Genomic DNA, 18,381 nt, shown 5'->3' on the forward strand with positions numbered 1-18,381 from the left:
ACCTAATTCTGAGAGTGATGTTGAGGGTAGGGTTACCAACAGCCTGCTTTTTCTCTTGAATTGAGTTCTGCCTTAGTAGTAATATGAGATGAGTAATACAATGAATACCATATTGGTATCATGTTAGCAATATTCCCAGGCTCAAGTGTTATATTTTATGTATGACTGGCAAAATTCACCAGTTACTTGCTTCTGCATACACTCCTATAGATTTTGGGCTTATTAACCCATCCAGAAGTTTCATTGGAAATAACAAGCAGTGATGACAATGGACAGAATGGACTAGTTGATTGGTCGATTTTATTAGCAGTAGGACTCAGTGGTCATGTGTCAACAGGTACTAACACGGGGTGAGGGTAAGCAGAACGTTCTCCCTCACAGTATCTTGACTACAAAAGTTGAATCTGTGGAGAGAAACAGCCGAAGATCACTTCCTGGCACACAAGTGGAATGCTGGTTATGGGAACAGCTACTGCTGTCTCCTGTCACTCTCCCCCTTAGAAAGGGGGGTACCCTGGGTTCAAAGTGAGATGTTGAGGACACTGACAGAGATATCTACTTAAATGAAGGACTCGCCTTTCCAACCTTAAAACATGGCAGTGAAAATAGCAGAGAGCAGCGCTAATGACCCCTCAAAGAACAGGAAGTGCTCACTCTCCATTTATTATCTGTATTATATGTAACTGAAACTGCAGGCAGCAAAACCAGGAATGGGGGCTACTGCATCTAAGAGCAGAATGTATGATCCGCAGTATGTTTGGCTCTGAGTTACATTGCTCTCTAGAGTGGTTGTATCATTTTATGCTGACATTTAAAGCAGGAAAATTCCAGATTCTTGTTGTGTTCGTCAATCCTTGGTATACTCAATTCTTTTTAAACATAGACATTAAAATTGGGCTTATGGTGGTATCTTCCTGTGGCTTTAATTTGCAACATTTCCCTATTCTTCTTTTAAAAATCTATTTATGTTTTTCTCTTTAATTTGATGTTTAAGTGGACTTAATACGATAGGATATTAATTTCAAAGAATCCAATATGACAATCATTGCCTTCTAATTGTTATTGAGACCATTTTCATTTAATATGGATATAACTAAGTATGTCTAATATTTTTCCTATTGTTTTCTGTTTGCTTCCTCTCTTCTTTGTTCTCTTTTACTTCTTTAGGCTCTCTTTTGGATTTTTTCTTATTCCCTTCTATGTACTTTTTTGGTTTGCTCACTATAGTTTTTATGATTTTAATGGTTGCTTTGGAATTGATAAACTTATCACATTCTATGTTCAAGTGGTATTATACCAGTTCACGTAAGGCACTAGGATCCTCTATTAGTATATTTCAATTTTTTACCTCTAATTCTTTAGAATATAATCTTATGCATTACTTTTATATATAATAGATTTCCTCTTCTCTAACAAATTTGCCATAGTTTTAAATCATTTTCATTTGTGGTGCTAAGGATGATAAATACAGGTTATAACAATGAGCTAGACCTCCAGACCCTGTGAGTTATTTAGTTTTGCATTTATTTATTTATTTATTTTTTGGGTCCAGTCGTGGGGCCTGAACTCTGGGCCTGGGCGCTGTCCCTCAGCTCTTCAGCTCAAGGCTAGTGCTCTACCACTTGAGCCACAGCGCCACTTCTGGCTTTTTTCTTTTTGCTTATGTGGTGCTGAGGAATCGAACCCAGGGCCTTAAGCATGCAAGGCAAGTGCTCTACCACTGAGCCACCTTCCCAGCCCATAGTTTTGTATTTATTTATATGTTCATTTATTTGGTTTGTGGTACTGAGGTTTGAACATAGGGCCTTGAACTCAGAAGTCTTGTTTGCAGGGGCTGGGAAGGTGGCTCAGTGGTAGAGTGCTTGCCCCGCATGCATGAGGCCTTGGGTTCGATTCCTCAGCACCACATAAGCAGAAAAAGGCTGAAAGTGGCACTTTGGCTCAAGTGGTAGGGCACTAGCCTTGAGCTGAAGAGCTGAGGGACAGCACCCAGGCCCAGAGTTCAGCCCCCACGACCCACAAAAAAATAAAAAAAAAAGAAGGTCAGGTGCTGGTGGCTCACACCTGTAATCCTAGCTACTCAGGAGGCTGAGATCTGAGGATCACGGTTCAAAGCCAGCCTGGGCAGGAAAGTCCATGAGACTCTTATCTCCAATAAACTACTAGAAAACCAGAAGTGGCACTGTGGTTCAAGTGGTAGAGCACTCACCTTGAGCTAAAGAATGCAAGGACAGTGCCCAGGCCCAGAGTTCAAGCGCCACAACCAACAACAACAAAAGAAGTCTTGTTTGCTCAACTGTCACACAATCACTTGAGCCACATCAACAGTTCTGCTTTTTGCTGGTTATTTGTGGATGGAGTTTAATGGATTGTTTTGGGGGGAGGGCTTGGAATGGTCATAAATTCTGATCCTCTTGAACTCGGCTTCTTGAGTAGATATGATAACATTCTTTAGCCCTGGATGCCAGCTCCAGTCAATTATTTTTAAAGAGAATTAAAAACCTCATGTGTTTTTCATGTAGTTGATATTTTTCTTCTCCTAATTTCCTTCCATATATTATTTTCTAATTTATTCTATTCCTTGACTAATAGTATTTACTTATTCATTTATTTATTTACTATTTCTTGTCATGATTGACCTCCCACTGGTGATGGAAGTTGCAACTTTAGAGTACCTGAAGAGCCTTCATTTCATCATCAACTTTGAAAGTTACTTTTATGGGTGTAAGTTCTCAATGATGAATTTTTTTTGTACTTTTAGAATGCTGTCCATTGCTTTATGGCTTGCATTGCTATGACAGAAAATCACTTGCAATTTTTATCTTCATTTTTCTGTATGCAATCTGTTAGAACAAAGCACTATTCTTGGCCCTACGAGTTACTGAGTACTGTTCCCTCTTACCCTCTCAAATGGCTGCATCCCTGGTCATCGCTGTGTCCCTGGTTGTGGCTGGGTCTCTGGTCGTGGCTGGTTTGCTCACATACATGTACTAAATATTATGTGAGTATTCAAGATGGCTGCTAGATCTCTACAAGTCTCCCTCTGCAGCTGTCTCTTCTCTGGCACACTGTCTTATGTGATTTAGCTGCCTTAGAGTCTCTGATTGTTAGGTCTCCTCAAATGAACTTAGAGCATACACTGGATTTCTCCGGCCTATACCACACCCCAGAAGCTCTCTCAAGGCAGTAGCTGGGAAATGTTATGACTCTACCTGTTTACTTTTTGTCAGACAGTTTGAAGTTCAGTGTCATAAAAATGGTTGTTTCATGTATTTTGTCTACATTTATACTGGCTTTAATTTGGAAGGTAACTGTTGTGTTTTATACTCTGTCTTAGATGCAAGTTTTCTGGGGTTTTAAGGAGGAAAAATGAAATTTGGTAACAGAAGAAGCAATCCGCTCTGCCTCAGAATTCAGTTTAATACTAATAAACCTCTGAAACTAATATCACTATTATTGTGATTATTTTTGGTCACCTTCTCTGGTAGTTCATAATGACATAAATCTTAGGCTCAGAATCACTCCCATTTGGGCAGATCTTCTGTGTCTCTTCATCAAGACAAGTTGTACAGAATGGCTTATTCTGTTTATTGAAAATTTCAATGAGCTTGCTAATCTAAGCGTTAAGTTGTTGAATCTAGGAAGTCTGGGTTCACAGATGATATATTATTTACATACATGGCACAGGTTTATCTACCAAATGAGACATTCTTTTTACTTTAGGATTAAATTCTTACTCTAATTTCTATCAGTAGAATAACACTTATCTACAACTTTATCATCATTGTTTTCCTAAATTTCTATGCTTTCTCCTACAGCACAAAAAAAATATTAGGAATAATCTGTGGCTGGGGGCACTGTAGGAAGTATGTGTACTTAAGGGAGAATTTTAGTGAGAATAGAATTGTAAATACTGTCAGTCCTTCTCATCCCCCCCCTTTGATTATTACTTACACTCTTCCATCATTTCTTTTCACTGTGATCCTTGATGCTCCCACTTTGGGCAAGGATGGGTTGATCACATTGTTATTCCAAATAAATTTAACCTTCTGCAGGTCCCCAGAGTCCACATCAGAGTCCAACTCATTGGTGTAAGTCTTACCAGGTTGGAGAGAGCCTCTGAGGAGTTGAGAAGTAAACAAAAAAAATACTTGAAATGCACAAATATATGCATTAATCAACATACATGGAAATATGTATACATATATATGTAGATGTAAGTATTGCTAAAACTATCTTAGAATGCTTCTCTTTTTAACTTGATTTGTCAAAACACTTGTCATTGTAATGAATTAAAATCATACAGTGGCAGGTTTTGTAATCAGTGATTCATATAAATTTCATGCAACTGCAGCTATTTTAGTCACAGTTCTTTCAGTTTAATTTATGATGACATCCTTATATCAGATTTCCTCAATCTTATACAAGAAAAGTATTTTACTGCTTATGTTCCAGATGTCAGGCATTGAAGTAAACATTAATGGTTTTCTTGAGTTAGAGCAGAGAAAAATATTTAGAAACATAGTTCTGAAATATAGTGTAAGTGATAGAATATTTTTTCTTATATGTGGCAGTATTCTATTCTTGTATGGGAAGAAATAAAACAAATTAATTTACATGCTCAATTCCTGCACACTATGAGAATATTCAAGAAACTCAACATGGTATTTTACTCACTTGTAAATTTCATACTGCTGAGAGTTTCCCCCATTTCCAAACAAGGAAACCAAGATGTGTCCTGTAACCTGCTTTCCAGACAGTGTGACAGCTACCTGATACCTCCAACCTAAATGGGAAAATTTTTGCAAAATGTCAATTTATAGAGAAGACATTGAAACTTGTGTTTATTTTATTTTCTGGCCTGGGCCTTGAACTCTGGGCCTGTGCACTGTCCCTAAGTTCCTTGTGCTCAAGGCTAGCACTCTACCACTTGAACTACAGCACCACTTCTGGGCTTTTTCTGTGATTCTTTGGAGATAAAAGTCTCATGGACTTTCCTGTCCTGGCTGGCTTTGAACCGTAAGTCTCAGATCTCAGTCTCATGAGTAGCTAGGATTATAGGGGTGAGTCACCAGAGCCTGGCTTGAAGCCTGCGTTGATTTTATCCCATAATATTGGGTAATTTTGATATGATGTCAGTGGCACTATTAATAAAATAATCACAGCCATTCCAAGTAGGCAGGGAACCACTGGGGGAGTACAAGTTCTATTAACAGATATTTATTTTCAATGGCTCAGAAATTTTAGTTTAGAAATATAGCAATTAAGCAATTTATTTTTTCAGTGTTCTATGAACTTTATCTTGAGATAGTGGAAAAATGGAAGAGGGTTACATTCCCATCAGTTTGACTTATTTTTTTCAATGACTGCCAATCTTTAGAGTCCTGACACTTTCTTCCTAAGTCATCAATGTGAATTAAAAAAAATTTAATCCATCTTTTTGTTGCCTCTTAAATGTACCTATTCCAGGAACCAAAAGGATGGTGAACTACCAATTTTTACTAAATGGAGATGGCATAAAATTTTTCTTAGCATTTACAAGACTGCTAAGCTCAATAGTTCCCATCATACACTTTTCTTCCTCTATCATTCAGAAAAGAAATCTGGGGCCCATCCCCATGCCTCTTCATTCCCATATGCTGTTCTTCCCCATGACCCAATGGAGTCTGTACCCCCAAACATCCTCTGACTCTGTCACCCCCCTTTCCATTCCAACCATCACCACCACCTTTCTTAGAGATGACTTTTCTGCTTATTTTTTTATTTTTTATTTATTTTTTTTATTTTGTTTTTGGGTCCGGTCGTGGGGCCTGAACTCTGGGCCTGGGTGCTGTCCCTCAGCTCTTCAGCTCAAGGCTAGCGCTCTACCACTTGAGCCACAGCGCCACTTCCGGCTTTTTCTTTTTTGCTTATGTGGTACTGAGGAATCGAACCCAGGGCCTCATGCATGCAAGGCAAGCACTCTACCACTGAGCCACCTTCCCAGCCCTCTGCTTATTTAAACCCTCAAGATCTGGTCAGAGTATTTTTTAATACAAAGAAGCTAGACCAGAAGTCTTCTGAATTCAGTCCTAGAATCAAATGTCTCACTAATATTGCAGACCCCAGATTCTTTCCAGCTACCCTAATTAGTCATCATTACCTTGAGCATAGAACTGAGTATTCCTCATATTGAGAAGGGATGCTTAAAGATTTATGTAGAAAAGTCATTTCTGATATTATCAGTGAACATGTTAAAATACGTAATATTTAAGGTAAATAACATAGAGACTTACGAGCAAAATTACTCTTATCACCAGTGTTTAGATAAAATTTCTGATATACTCCATTTGTTTTCCCAGAAAATCTGTCAGCATAATGACCCATCTGTGGGCATCCTCCGTGTGCACAGGGGAAGCACTTGTTCTGTGGGAATGAAGAAATGATGGATGAAGTGCTCTTTCTTTTAACAGTGTATCATCTTTCCCTTCAGATTGCTACAAGTCAAATGTTTAATTTCATTCCTGATGGCAGGAAAAGGGACTTTATTAACATTTCAGTGAAGACTATAAATGCATCTCATTGCTCAAACATAAGTTAGTACTTCTACTGTTAGATTGTACTGAACACAATGAAAAACATAGAATGGAAATGTTTATAGACATATGTTTTTGTTTTCTTTTTTACTCTTTCAGTTGCCCTAGGTATGCCAAGACATTCCCCTGCCAATGGATTTTAGATTGTTTACTTATTTATATAAAAAATACAACCCAAGACCTTGAGCATGGAATCTAGGGCCTAGAGTATGTTAGTCAGGAGCTCTACCCATGAGCTACATCCCCAAATCTACAATTTATTTTAGAAAGATTACCTAAAAAAGAACAGCTTCTGCCATGCAAACTAGGCCCATTAGAAGAAGAATAGGCTCACAAATCTGGCTTTTCTCAATTTGTTTAGAATTGTTTCCCAGTAGACCCCTGAACTACAGGACTACATGACACCTAAGGCAGTCTAGATTTGGTCCAGTAAAAAACAATTAAGACTGATCCACCAGCGAGTCACCAAAGCTGTTTCAAGGAATGGTGACAGCAGTGGCCTTATTTTGCGGCTCAGACCCTATGTTGTGCTGTGTAACCACTCTGTGAATTTGCTATCATGCTAAGAAATTACAGCCTGTAACTTCATGACTGTAGAAATAACTACTCTCTAGAACCATGGTTGAGTCTAAAGCTGTTGTATGCTGGGCCAATGAGCCAAAAAAATAAATTTATCCTTATCTTTCAGGAATAATTCTTGTAACTCCTAACCTGGGAAGTCCCAGAGTCTTCCCCTGAGGACCATCTCCAATGGACACATTGTGGCTTTCAGTGGAATCTTTGCTCCTCAAATGACTATTTAAGAAAAATAAATGCAGTTTGTTTTTATTGATCTTAACAGACCACCTGAGCCTTTCCGAATAAGCTCTGAAGGCATTTCTTAAGCCAGAAGGTGAAGATTATGAGAAAGGGATATGGCTCAGAGTTCAAAGGAGCCAAAAGACATGCACCAATGGTCCCCAGGTTGCTCTTAGTGTGGAACATCCTATACAGACTGACATCTGGATGACCTAATCCAGCATAAGCCTTGATACAAGCTGAAGAGAGGGTTGAAAGGTAGAGAAAACCAGAAGACAGGCATCGTTTTTCAAAAAGTACTAAGCTGCATATAAAACAGATTGTTTATATTACTGCATCAAAATTGTTTCAACTGTAGGAGATGCAAAGTCTTGGCTTTGCCTTCTCCTCTATCCACCCTTGGTTACTGGGGAAGAAGATTTTAAGACTGAAGCCAGAGAAAGAGAAATGGTGTTTCCTGACTTACTACCTATTCTCATTGCTATTCTGTGAATAAAATATGAATCATTTCTGCATAATAACCAAAGTTGATGGAATGATAATCATTACCATTTTTATTCTAGTCTGAGTAATTTATAGCAATAATTTCATTAATACCTCCTACCAAATACATTGAGTCTGCTATTATCATTTCCATAGCTGGGCAAAGAAATGACTTGAAGGGGTGAAGGATTTTGCTCAGAATCATTTAATTATTCAATGGCAAAACCTGATTTCAGTCTTTTCTCTTCATCACTATGGTACATGTTTTTGGAGCCCCTGGGAGGCACTAACTTGATGCTTTCTTTATTTAATAACATAGGTTAGAAATTTAGATTTGAGAAAAAATTAGAGTGTGAACAATAGTTAAACAAAAACATCAGGCAATAAATGTGTCACATTCAAGAACACATATAAGACTTCAACTTAGGTATCAAGAGGATATAAAAGAAGATGAAAGCTCAAATACTAAAAAATGTGAGAAGTCATAGAAATTTTCACAAGTGAACTTTTCTTACATTCTTCAGGATCCTATAACTGTCCATGGAAGTCATATTACTATTGTAATTTAAGGTTCTTTCTAAAATAATGTGAGCATTTATCAGATATTCATATCAGTGATAGAATGATCAACACAGGACATTTCATGTTCAAGTGCATTTCTCTGAAGTTTTCTAGTATTTCGATTTTGAGCCCAGTGGCTCAAGCCTGTAATCCTAGCTACTTTAGAGGTAGAAATCGAGAGAGCAAAATTTAAGGTCATTCCTAGGATAAAAGATGAGATTAATGTCTAACTATGGGCTGGTTGCAGTAGTGTGCACTTATAATCTCCAGCTATGCAAAGAAGCATAAATAGGAGTATACCAGCCTAGACAAGCCTGGACATAAAATTCAACCTTATGTCCAAAATAACCAACACAAAATGTGGCTGAAGTGGTAGAGTCCCTGGAAAGTAAAAGGCTCTGAGATCAAAGCCTTGTACCTACCACCAAAGCAATCCTTTGATATATAGATAACATGAATGCATAAACAGAGTAAACCATACCAGTCATGCAAAATGACAATCACATAATTCTCAGTTAAAATGTGGCTACTTACTGCAGTGAAATCATTGTAAGAGGAGCAAGAAAATCCAGCAAAGCCAGTAGGGTTGAGGATGCTGTCAGTGTAGTACTTGTAGCTTCTTAAATGATTACAGGCCACAAAGTCACGACTTCCTATGAGATCAGATATGATTATGAATCACTACAGATTTGATTCTTTCAAGTTAACATCATGATGACATTATAGTTATTGAATAAATTTCTCCATACTCAATGGAGGTCACAGTAAAAAAAATCATTCATGACATATATTTTTAAAATTTGAAATGCAATCAAATATAAGACTATGATAGTAAATGATGTAATTAAATGAAATAAAAAATGACTTCAGAAGGGAAAGATTGACCCATTCAGATATAAGGACAACTTAGTAACGATTTCCTGAATTTGGTCCTGGGGAGATTGACCATAAATACGTATTTTCCCCAAAGTCTCCTCATGTTCACTTGTCCCAATTGGAAAGTCAGGGATCCAATTAAAAGCCTTTGTCATATAAAATGTGAAATGTGTCCAATTCTAAATGTTCAGCAAGATTAGCAATACCCAACAAATGTTCTCTAGTGAAATTCTCTCTGCATTCAGGATGGTTTTACCTTCCCAGATGCCATCAATGTCAACAATCTGAGAGAGAGGATTCTTCTGACATCCAGGCATTTCCTTCCCACCATTTGGAAAGAAGTCTAGGTGGCCCACCATTTGGCTCATTCCCAATCCTGAAATGTTGTTAAAAATAAGAGAAGGTTTATGTTGTGGTATAGTAGCCAGATAGACTCAGGACACTGTGAAACATTCTAAACTACAGGCATCACAAAATGCTCCAGGAGGACAGGTTGAGCCACTCACCCATGTTGGGAATCATGGGGGCGGAATCTGTATGAATGGCATCGACAAACTGGGCATCGCTGGGGTCCAAGCGAACTATTTCTGGTGTGTTCTGAAAGTAAGGTTCAGCAGGATCCAAACCTAAGTAAATCAAGGGTGTCATTAGCTGGTTCAGCATTCATGGATAGTCATTTTTCTTCATAGTTACACACCCGAATGACAGTCATAGCTATGCTCGTGGTTTTCCCATGGAAAGAGACAATGTTTTTCTGATATTACTACATTCTAAAAGGAGATTTGCTTCAAATTCACTATTTGATTGACAGTGGATTTTCCCCCAAACCATAGAATTTTCCTTTCCTTATGGTTGCTTCATCTCTTGGAGAGCCCTGGTCTTCTGGGAGACACTAGGCTAAATGTTGCTCAGGATAAAATCATTACAACTAGATTGTAATGATTCAAGTGGGTAAGGACTTTGGCTTTCTTGGTCACTGAGTCCACAGCAGGCACGGTTGGTTCAGCACTTGATTGAGCAGGTTGTGGTAAAAATTGCAGCATATTGTAAAGAGTATTCTGGAAGAACTTCTTTTTAGCAAGTTAGGAAATAGAAATTCAAGATGATTATCAATCCAAATATAACCAACATATTGAGTATTAAATCCAGAATTGCAATCAGGTTATAATGCTCATGTCTATGATCTTAGTTACTCAGGTGGTAGAGTTCAGAACCCGGTCTAGGCTGGCTCTGGAAAAAACTTGTGAGATCCTATCTCAAGGAACATTTAGGCACAGGCTATGAACCCATATCCCACAGGGAGGATAGCAATGAGAAGACTGTGGTTAAAGGTCAGCTGGGGCAAGAAAATGTTCACTAGATACCACCTCAACAGAAAGAGACTAGCTATAGTAGCACATGTCTATTTTCCCAGGTAGAGCAAGAAGTATGAATAAGAATATAATGAAACAGGCAACTAGAGCATAAATGTGAGATCTCATCTGAAAATACCCAGAGCACAAAGGACTGGAGGTGGCTCAAGTTTGGCAAGTATGAAGACCTGAATTCAAAACCAGAGGAGAAGAGAAGAGGAGAGGAGAAAGGAGAGGAAAAAGGAGAGGAGAGGAGAGGAGAGGAGAGGAGAGGAGAGGGAAGAGGAGGAGAGGAGGAGAGGAGAGGAGAAGAGAGGAAAGAGGAGGAGAGGAGAGGAGAAGAGAGGGAAGAGGAGGAGAGGAGAGGAGAGGGGAGAGGAGGGGAGGGGAGGGAGGGGAGGAGAGGAGAAGAGAGGAGAGGAGAGGAGAGGGAAGAGGAGGAGAGGAGAGGAGAGGAGAGGGGAGGGGAGCAGAGAAGAGAGGAGAGGAGAGGAGAGGGAAGAGGAGGAGAGAGAGAGAGACTGGGAGAGAAAGGGAGAGGGGAGAAATGAGGGAGAGAGGAAATGGGGGCAGAGAGAGAACAAGCAAGCAAGAGGATCACCAGTTGGAAAATGGAAGGGGAATGTGGTCATTCCCAAAAGCAATCAAGTTTTAGATCTAGGATAGCAATCCCTTTGTTATAAGGGCACTGCTTTGTATATTACTAGCTTAATGAATCCAGTCTGAGGTTTGTAAAATGGCTTTTAAAATCTCATTAGTAGCTGCCAGAGCAGAACTGGTAGCCTAGGGCAGCCCGACCATCTTTCCTCTTCTCTCAGCTCTGAAACTTATGAACTTTTGTCTCATTAGCAATTACTGCTGGAGCAGAATACAATGAATTTATATACATTTAAGCTCCACAGGTTAAATTCTATTTATTGTATGATAATGGAATATTTTACTCATGATCCTTGTCTTTTGTGAATATCCAGTTATGGGAAAATAAAATGACATTAAAGTTTCTGGATGCTCTTGGTTCTCATTTTATACATATGAAATAATATACCTTTTAGGTAGGACAGTATATACCAAGAGTCTTTATCAATAATGAATTTAAAAGATTGAATTCTTATCATTCTGCCCAATTCAGAAAGTGTGATGGGATAAAATGTATACTGCCCAGTTTTTTCTCTGGACCCACATAGAGGTGTACATGGTTTAATTTTGTAGTATGTAGTGAGTAGTGACCAACCTGTGATTCTTCCAATGGCTCCATTGGTTCTTCTGCCAGCCTCTCCAGCAATATGGGAGCCCAGGCTGTGGCCAATGAGGTGGACGTTGGAAGGTGAGTATCCAAATTGAGACTATTGGAAAATGAAGAAAACCAGTTTTGATTATCCAAAACTATCCCTTTAACAGAAATACTTTGAGCTAAGGACAGTAGAGGAGCAATAGCAAGGGTGGTTACTTGATCTACTCTCTATCAGCCACCTTAAAGCTGGAGTATTTTCTATGAAAAAAACAACAAAGGTAAAAAACCTTTGTCACTTATCCAAAGACAAATAAATCAGAACAGAGATACAGTTCCATTTTTACGTTAGGTAGAAATTTGCTTCTGATATAAAGGTATAGATAGAAGAGAATGGAATCATCTTTAATTATAAACAAGTTAGCCCCTGAGTGTCATTCAAGTTACAACCATTCTTTTTCCTTTTTGGTCTGGGACTAAATTTTAAACTCAGAGATTCATATTTTCTAGATGAGCACTCTACCTTAAGCCATACCTCCAGCCTTTATACTTGTTTTTGGGATAAGGTCTCATTTTTATACAGACTAGAATAGCATGTGTGTGCCACTATGCTCAGGTTTTTATTGAGATGACTCTTGTAACCTTTTTGCCTAGACTGGCTTGTAGCTGCCATACTCCAGATCTCTGTTTCCTGAGTAACTAGGATTACAGATATGAACTCTCTGGTACAAACCGATTCTTTGAGGAATTAAACACAACTGCTAATATCTTGCAAATTGTTTTCACAAAGTAAATTACTGAAATATCATGTAGCACTGCGTGACTTTGTTCAATTTTTATGTACCAGTTAAAAATGAATTTACATAATGATTATATGTACTGTTTTCTTTTGGGAAAAGCATCTCAGGGAGCAATGCGTATAGTTTTTAAAGTAATCCAAAAACAGTTACCCGAAGGACATCAACAAAATAAGCTATTTCTGCGCCCACAACCCGGGTGTTCTGTGTGGCCTGAGTGTAGCCAGTTCGTGAGCCGCCTTTCCAGTCTACACAGATGCAGTTCACACTTTCCACCTTTAACATGTTCTGATGGAAGAGAAACAACACAAAGGTAAGAAAATCAGAATCTTTACTCATTTGTAGTGTAGGGCAAATTCCCTCCTTGTAATGTCATTTCTTAACATATGCCATCAACAAAGCACTTAAGTACAAAATCCCCCCAGAAATCTGCTAGAGGCATTGAGCATCATGAGGGCAGGATTCTTGGGATGTCTAGTGAAATCGACACAGACATTTGATTCTTAGAAAAATGCTTGAGATGTGGCAGAGTTGATTGTCTCATAAGAGCTTCATAAAGACCATTAGACCACATTGTTCCTTGCTAAAGAGCAACGGGGCAGCCTTAGTGTCTAGAATATTTTTGCCACACAGGTGCTCCATAAAATTACTGGCTGATGAGATCATTTATGTGTGAAATATATCGAAGGTTAAGGAGTAAGTTTGTTTTTTTTCAAATGATTAAGTCCAATCTATTTTAAGGGGAGAGCCAGACCATGTGCTCTGTGTTCTGCATTTGACTTGAGTCAAAGACAGGTTGGAAATGAATGGATCCAGCAAAGTCTGGGATTTTTTTTCATGACAGCCCTGAAGAAATGAAAACAGTGTGCCATGGCAGCCACAAAACAAATGATGAAAATGTTAAGAAATACAGAAATAAATAAGTCAATAATAGTGATCTTCTAGAACCATCAGTGAATAGGACCATTTATAACACTTGATTTTCGGTCTGTCAAATCCTCATTATCACAAGGAACAGAGCCATATGTAAATTTAAAAAACTAGATCGCTTCTGCAGAAACAACAGCAGAAATAAAAAAAACCCATTGGGTGATCACTGACATTACTATAAGAGGAGATCAGATTATGAAATGAAAATGGAAGAAGTTTGGGACAACAAGAACTCTTAGCAGGTCTTCACATAGAAATTAAAAGTAAATGAACAAAGGAGCAATCCAAGGGCAGTTAGGATATACCTGTGTGGCAGCATATGCTCTTTTGAAATAGCAATACATTAATTTTTTTATTTTTTGATTTTATTTGTTGGTCATGGAGCCTGAACTCTGGGCCTGGGTGCTGTCTGTCAGCTCTTCAGCTCAAGGTTAGCACCCTACCACTTGAGCCACAGTGCCACTTCCAGCTTTTTCTGCTTATGTGGTGCTGAGGAATCAAACCCAGGGCCTCATGTATGTGAGGTAAGCACTCTACCACTGAGCCACCTTCCCAGCCCTAATTTTTAAAATATTTTGGCAACACTGGAGTGTGAACCCAGAGCATATTGTTTATTGGCAGGCATTCAACCTCTGAACCATACTTATAGGCTTTATGAATTATTAAATAACCACTCTCAGGAGCCATCAGATGCCAACCAACCTCACTGTAATGATTGTCCCAGAGCCTCTGCATCCACCTCCTAACCCCCCCACCCCCCCACCCCAGGGGACCTCCCAGGGGAATCCTGGGCATAGCAGGGGCCCGAAGATCCTCCAATATGATGGCAACCAGCAAGCATTTGTCCTTCTTGGTTGTTGATTTTCACTCCTAGGACCACCCCAACCTTATCTTGGGAGCTCTCACCTTGCACATGTTGCTCAGCCAGTTTTCTTCCCCCTTGTCTGTAAATCCATGAATGATAAAGCGAGTTTTTCTGTTTGTCTTGAAATTGGAGTTCCTGATGCTTGATGCATCTGCAGTGACATCCTGTTTAGGGGAGAGAAGTCTCTCAGGTGAAATTCTTTGTAGTACATTTGTAACTGAGTTCATTGTTTCATAATATAATATGATATTGTAATAAATTGTATAATAGTTTCACAATGTAAGTTCATAATTATACTATTGGGACTTTTGTTGTTGTTGGTCATGGGGCTTGAACTCAGGGCCTATCCCTGAGCCTTTCTGCTTAAGGCTGGCATTCTACCATTTTGAGTCACAGTGTCACTTCTGGTTTTCTGATGGTTAATTTGAGAAAAGAGTCTCATGCCTTTCCTTCCTGGGCTGGCTTTGAATTATGATCCTCAGATATCAACCTCCTGAGTTACTAGGACTACAGGCGTGAGCCACCAGCACCTGGCTAATATTGGCATTTTAAGTGTAATACATACACACAAACATATACCCATATATGTAGACTGGTTAAACAACAGGTTTATTTGACCATGACATGGCTTTTGGTGCTATCTTTCCATGCTGTAATTTAGACTGGCAAATCAGTACAAGAGACAGGCAAACCCACTTTTTATCCAGAAGATACACTCATGATAACTATATTAGTCCATTCTGAATATCATTTCTTAATAACATTACAATGGCAACTAAATGTTGATGTGTGTTCATGGGGTCATTGAAACTCATTTTAGAGTATTAAATTAGTGGTATGATGCATTTAATATACAATATTAGGTTAATCGAACATTTATAAAGAAGATCCATAAAAGAATGTACTTATTCCCTGAAAGTCTAGAGAAATGCAATTCCACAATCTGATTAGTTATCATTGTAAAATTTAGATACTAGCTATTTTTTCTTTTTGGTTCTGGTCCTAGGGCTTGAATGTAGGGCCTGAGCTTTGTCTCTGAGCATCTTTTGCTCAACACTAGAACTCTACCAGTTGAGCCACAGCTCTACTTCCAGCTTTTTATTTTTTTATTTTTTTTGGTAGTTTAGAGGAGATATGAGTTTCACAGACTTTCCTTTTCCATGACGGGCCCAGAGCCCTACAAGGGCAAGATGGTTGGGGAGAAGGGCCTAAAGTACCCTGTTTGGGCCTGCTGCCCAGGGCTCTAGGTCCCTGCACACCACACTGCACTTTATGGTTCCTCAGACATCCCTGCTCTGGCACATACAGGCTCTGGTGTATGTACCACCTTCTAAAGAAGACAAACACCAGGGCAGTGGAATACGCAGCTTTTATGCACTTCAAAGGTCGTTAAGGACAGTTTGGGGGTCCGGGAAGAATACTGCAAAATGAGAGGGAGGAAGCGCAACAGAGGATCCCTACAAGGTTGCTGCCTGGTGAAGTGAGGTAATCCCTGAGACCTCAAAACTGCAGAACTCCCAGCTCGCACCATCAGCCTGGAGGAGGTGTAGGTACAAGACCCAATCTGTGAGCTGTTGTGTGGACTGTGTTCTCTAATCAGGGCTGGGAGATTCAGATCCATCCCATGCCTTCCTTCTCGCTCTCTTTTACAGGCTCTCTCTCCATGTGATGTCTAACACTATATTATGGTGCAGTAAGGCAGTGTTCTGTACGTGCATTGAGGATCCAGAGCCTTGAGCTCTGGAGATATCCTTGCCTCAAGAACCGTGAGTTGAATGAGCATCAATTTTAAAAAACAATTACCTCCTGTGGTGTTCTCTTACAGAAGTAGCACATAGATTACAAACAGACTTCTTACATAAGAGATGGCATTAAGCCTTAAAATAGGTGACTATTCTTACTTTGTATTTGCTTGGATTCTCATTAGTATATAGGAGGAAGCGGGTGTTGATCACTTTGGGGGACCAGGGCAGCATTTTCAGGGGTCTCTCCACAGTGCCTCCATATGGAGCATCGTCACTGAAGCAGCCCAGTCTGTCGTAGCAGACTTGTTTTCCTGAAACGATCCAGAAGGATTTCGAGGATATTAGCTCGCCAAGAATTCCTATTTCAATGATCTCTCAATCAAAATATAAGTTAAATTACACCAGATACAGATTTGTTTCCACTGTTCTCTTTCTACTGTTACTAATGAAATAGCTATGCAGAGCAATGCCGTATTACAGACAAGCTGATGCTCCTCATTCTACCTCAGGGAACAGCCACACTTTCTTCTTGTCCTTGCTAAGGGACTCATTTTAGCTTCTCAAAACAGATTCATCCTTTGGCAATTGGTACCTAGGAATGGAGTAGCTGTGTGTGTCAAGCTGTAGTGTTGGAATGAATGGAGTAGCTGTGTGTGTCAAGCTTCATTGGTGGACTGTGTGGAGGTCTCAACTGCCAGGAGTCACCATCTGGATGGCACAAACTTTATCTCCATTCTGTATGAGCACATAGGTATCAGGCTTGTGTCTGAGGGTCACCCAGAGTACTGTGGTGAAGCAGGTACTCACAAACAATTGAAGAAAACATCCATGTTTGATATAACTACAGATGGTATGTTTCTGCCTAAAGGGACAACTCAAAGGTAATCTCCATCATAATAGCAGGGATTAAAGCAGTAGCTTTTGTGGGGATGCCAGATGTTGGGCAAAGTGATTTCTTTATCTTACCTAAGCCTCACAGTCATCCCACGAAGGGGCTATCATTTGGCCAAAAGAAGATCCTGCAGCATAGAGTTGTTAAGTATTTTGTTCAGGATTGTTAAATTGTAGGTGACTGGATTCCAAACTAGGAGTGCCAGGTTCAGAAAATAAATGTGCACATCAAAATTGAAATTAAATGTTTATTAGAATACTTTTGGGATTTACTTCTAAAATGAATATATTGCATATTTATGTCTGTTTTAAATATTTCTTGTTTATTCAGAGCTGGAGTTGGGTGTCATAGATCTTATCTGACAATCTTATCCCAAGCCCGGTGCCCTTAATCCTGCATCTTCATCACTTGACTACACAGTCTCATCATGGCTAATCTCAATCTTTTGGAATGAACTGAATAACAAGGCTTCCTCATCTCCAAATAAGTATCTTTCCTCACCTACTACTGCTCCCAGCAGCAGTGACAGTGTCCACAGCAGCAGCATCTGCAGAAAGGGAAAAATACACTGGATTCAGGTGGGCTAATTAAGTACATAATTCCAGTTCATGCAGACCTCTGAGGAAAATGAGCAAATTCTTTCAAATTAGCCTGGAGAACATGTTCCTGACTCACCGTGGCAGATCCGCTGGGTTCTTGAACAACCAGCTACCGCTGAAAGTTCCTTTTATAGGGCAACCTTATCTTTCTTAGCAGTGCCATGGAAAAGTGGCATGAAAAGAGAGAAGGTTCCAAGGACATAGTTATAATTTTAATCACAGATAAGCCCATATTGATAGAACAGGCAAGGTTATCCAAGTTGCTTGTGGGAAGATGCAAAATGGTAGACTGGAATGTTTAGATCGACTCATTTGAAATTAGTATATGTGTATGCCAAAATTTGTCAAGTAACAATTCAGTCCTCAGACAAATGAAAGATCTATAAGAGTCACATTTTTTCTCTGTGTTTATACAATATGGTTAAGGAAAGAAAGTAAAAGAAATGTTAAGATGGACCAAAGGAACAAGCAATAAATTCCTTGGATGAGAGACCTATCAAATTCCCACCAGGTCCTTCATCTCCTAGTCCCTGCCCTTCCTCAGGTGGCTTCTCCAGCCCTCCTTAGGTTCGCTCACCTGATCCTCTAACAAACTTCTCCTCAGCACTTCCCTCACTTGAGAAGTGCCGTTTGGCTCTGGGTCATAAACTAGGAGAGGACTATAATTCTCTGGGTCTCTT

At 39.3% G+C, this 18,381-nt stretch overlaps 1 protein-coding gene across 1 annotated transcript; it reads right to left on the reverse strand.

The window, feature by feature from the left end:
- Window positions 1–280: 280 nt before the first annotated feature.
- LOC122115875 (pancreatic triacylglycerol lipase-like) lies at window positions 281–17,810 on the reverse strand. Its single transcript, XM_042689445.1, has 13 exons — window positions 17,778–17,810; window positions 17,604–17,649; window positions 16,367–16,521; window positions 14,507–14,629; window positions 12,824–12,958; window positions 11,877–11,988; window positions 9,800–9,919; window positions 9,550–9,669; window positions 8,952–9,070; window positions 6,276–6,405; window positions 4,678–4,786; window positions 3,955–4,119; window positions 281–404 (listed from the first exon to the last, which is right to left on the reverse strand). Exons 2-13 carry the CDS (start codon window positions 17,647–17,649, stop codon window positions 341–343), a joined length of 1,398 nt encoding a protein of 465 aa, XP_042545379.1. The 5' UTR covers window positions 17,778–17,810; the 3' UTR covers window positions 281–340.
- Between the last annotated feature and the right edge of the window lie 571 nt (window positions 17,811–18,381).

The sequence above is a fragment of the Dipodomys spectabilis genome, unplaced genomic scaffold, assembly GCF_019054845.1.
Source record: "Dipodomys spectabilis isolate Male_0828 unplaced genomic scaffold, ASM1905484v1 ptg000125l, whole genome shotgun sequence".
Taxonomy (NCBI): Eukaryota; Metazoa; Chordata; class Mammalia; order Rodentia; family Heteromyidae; genus Dipodomys; species Dipodomys spectabilis.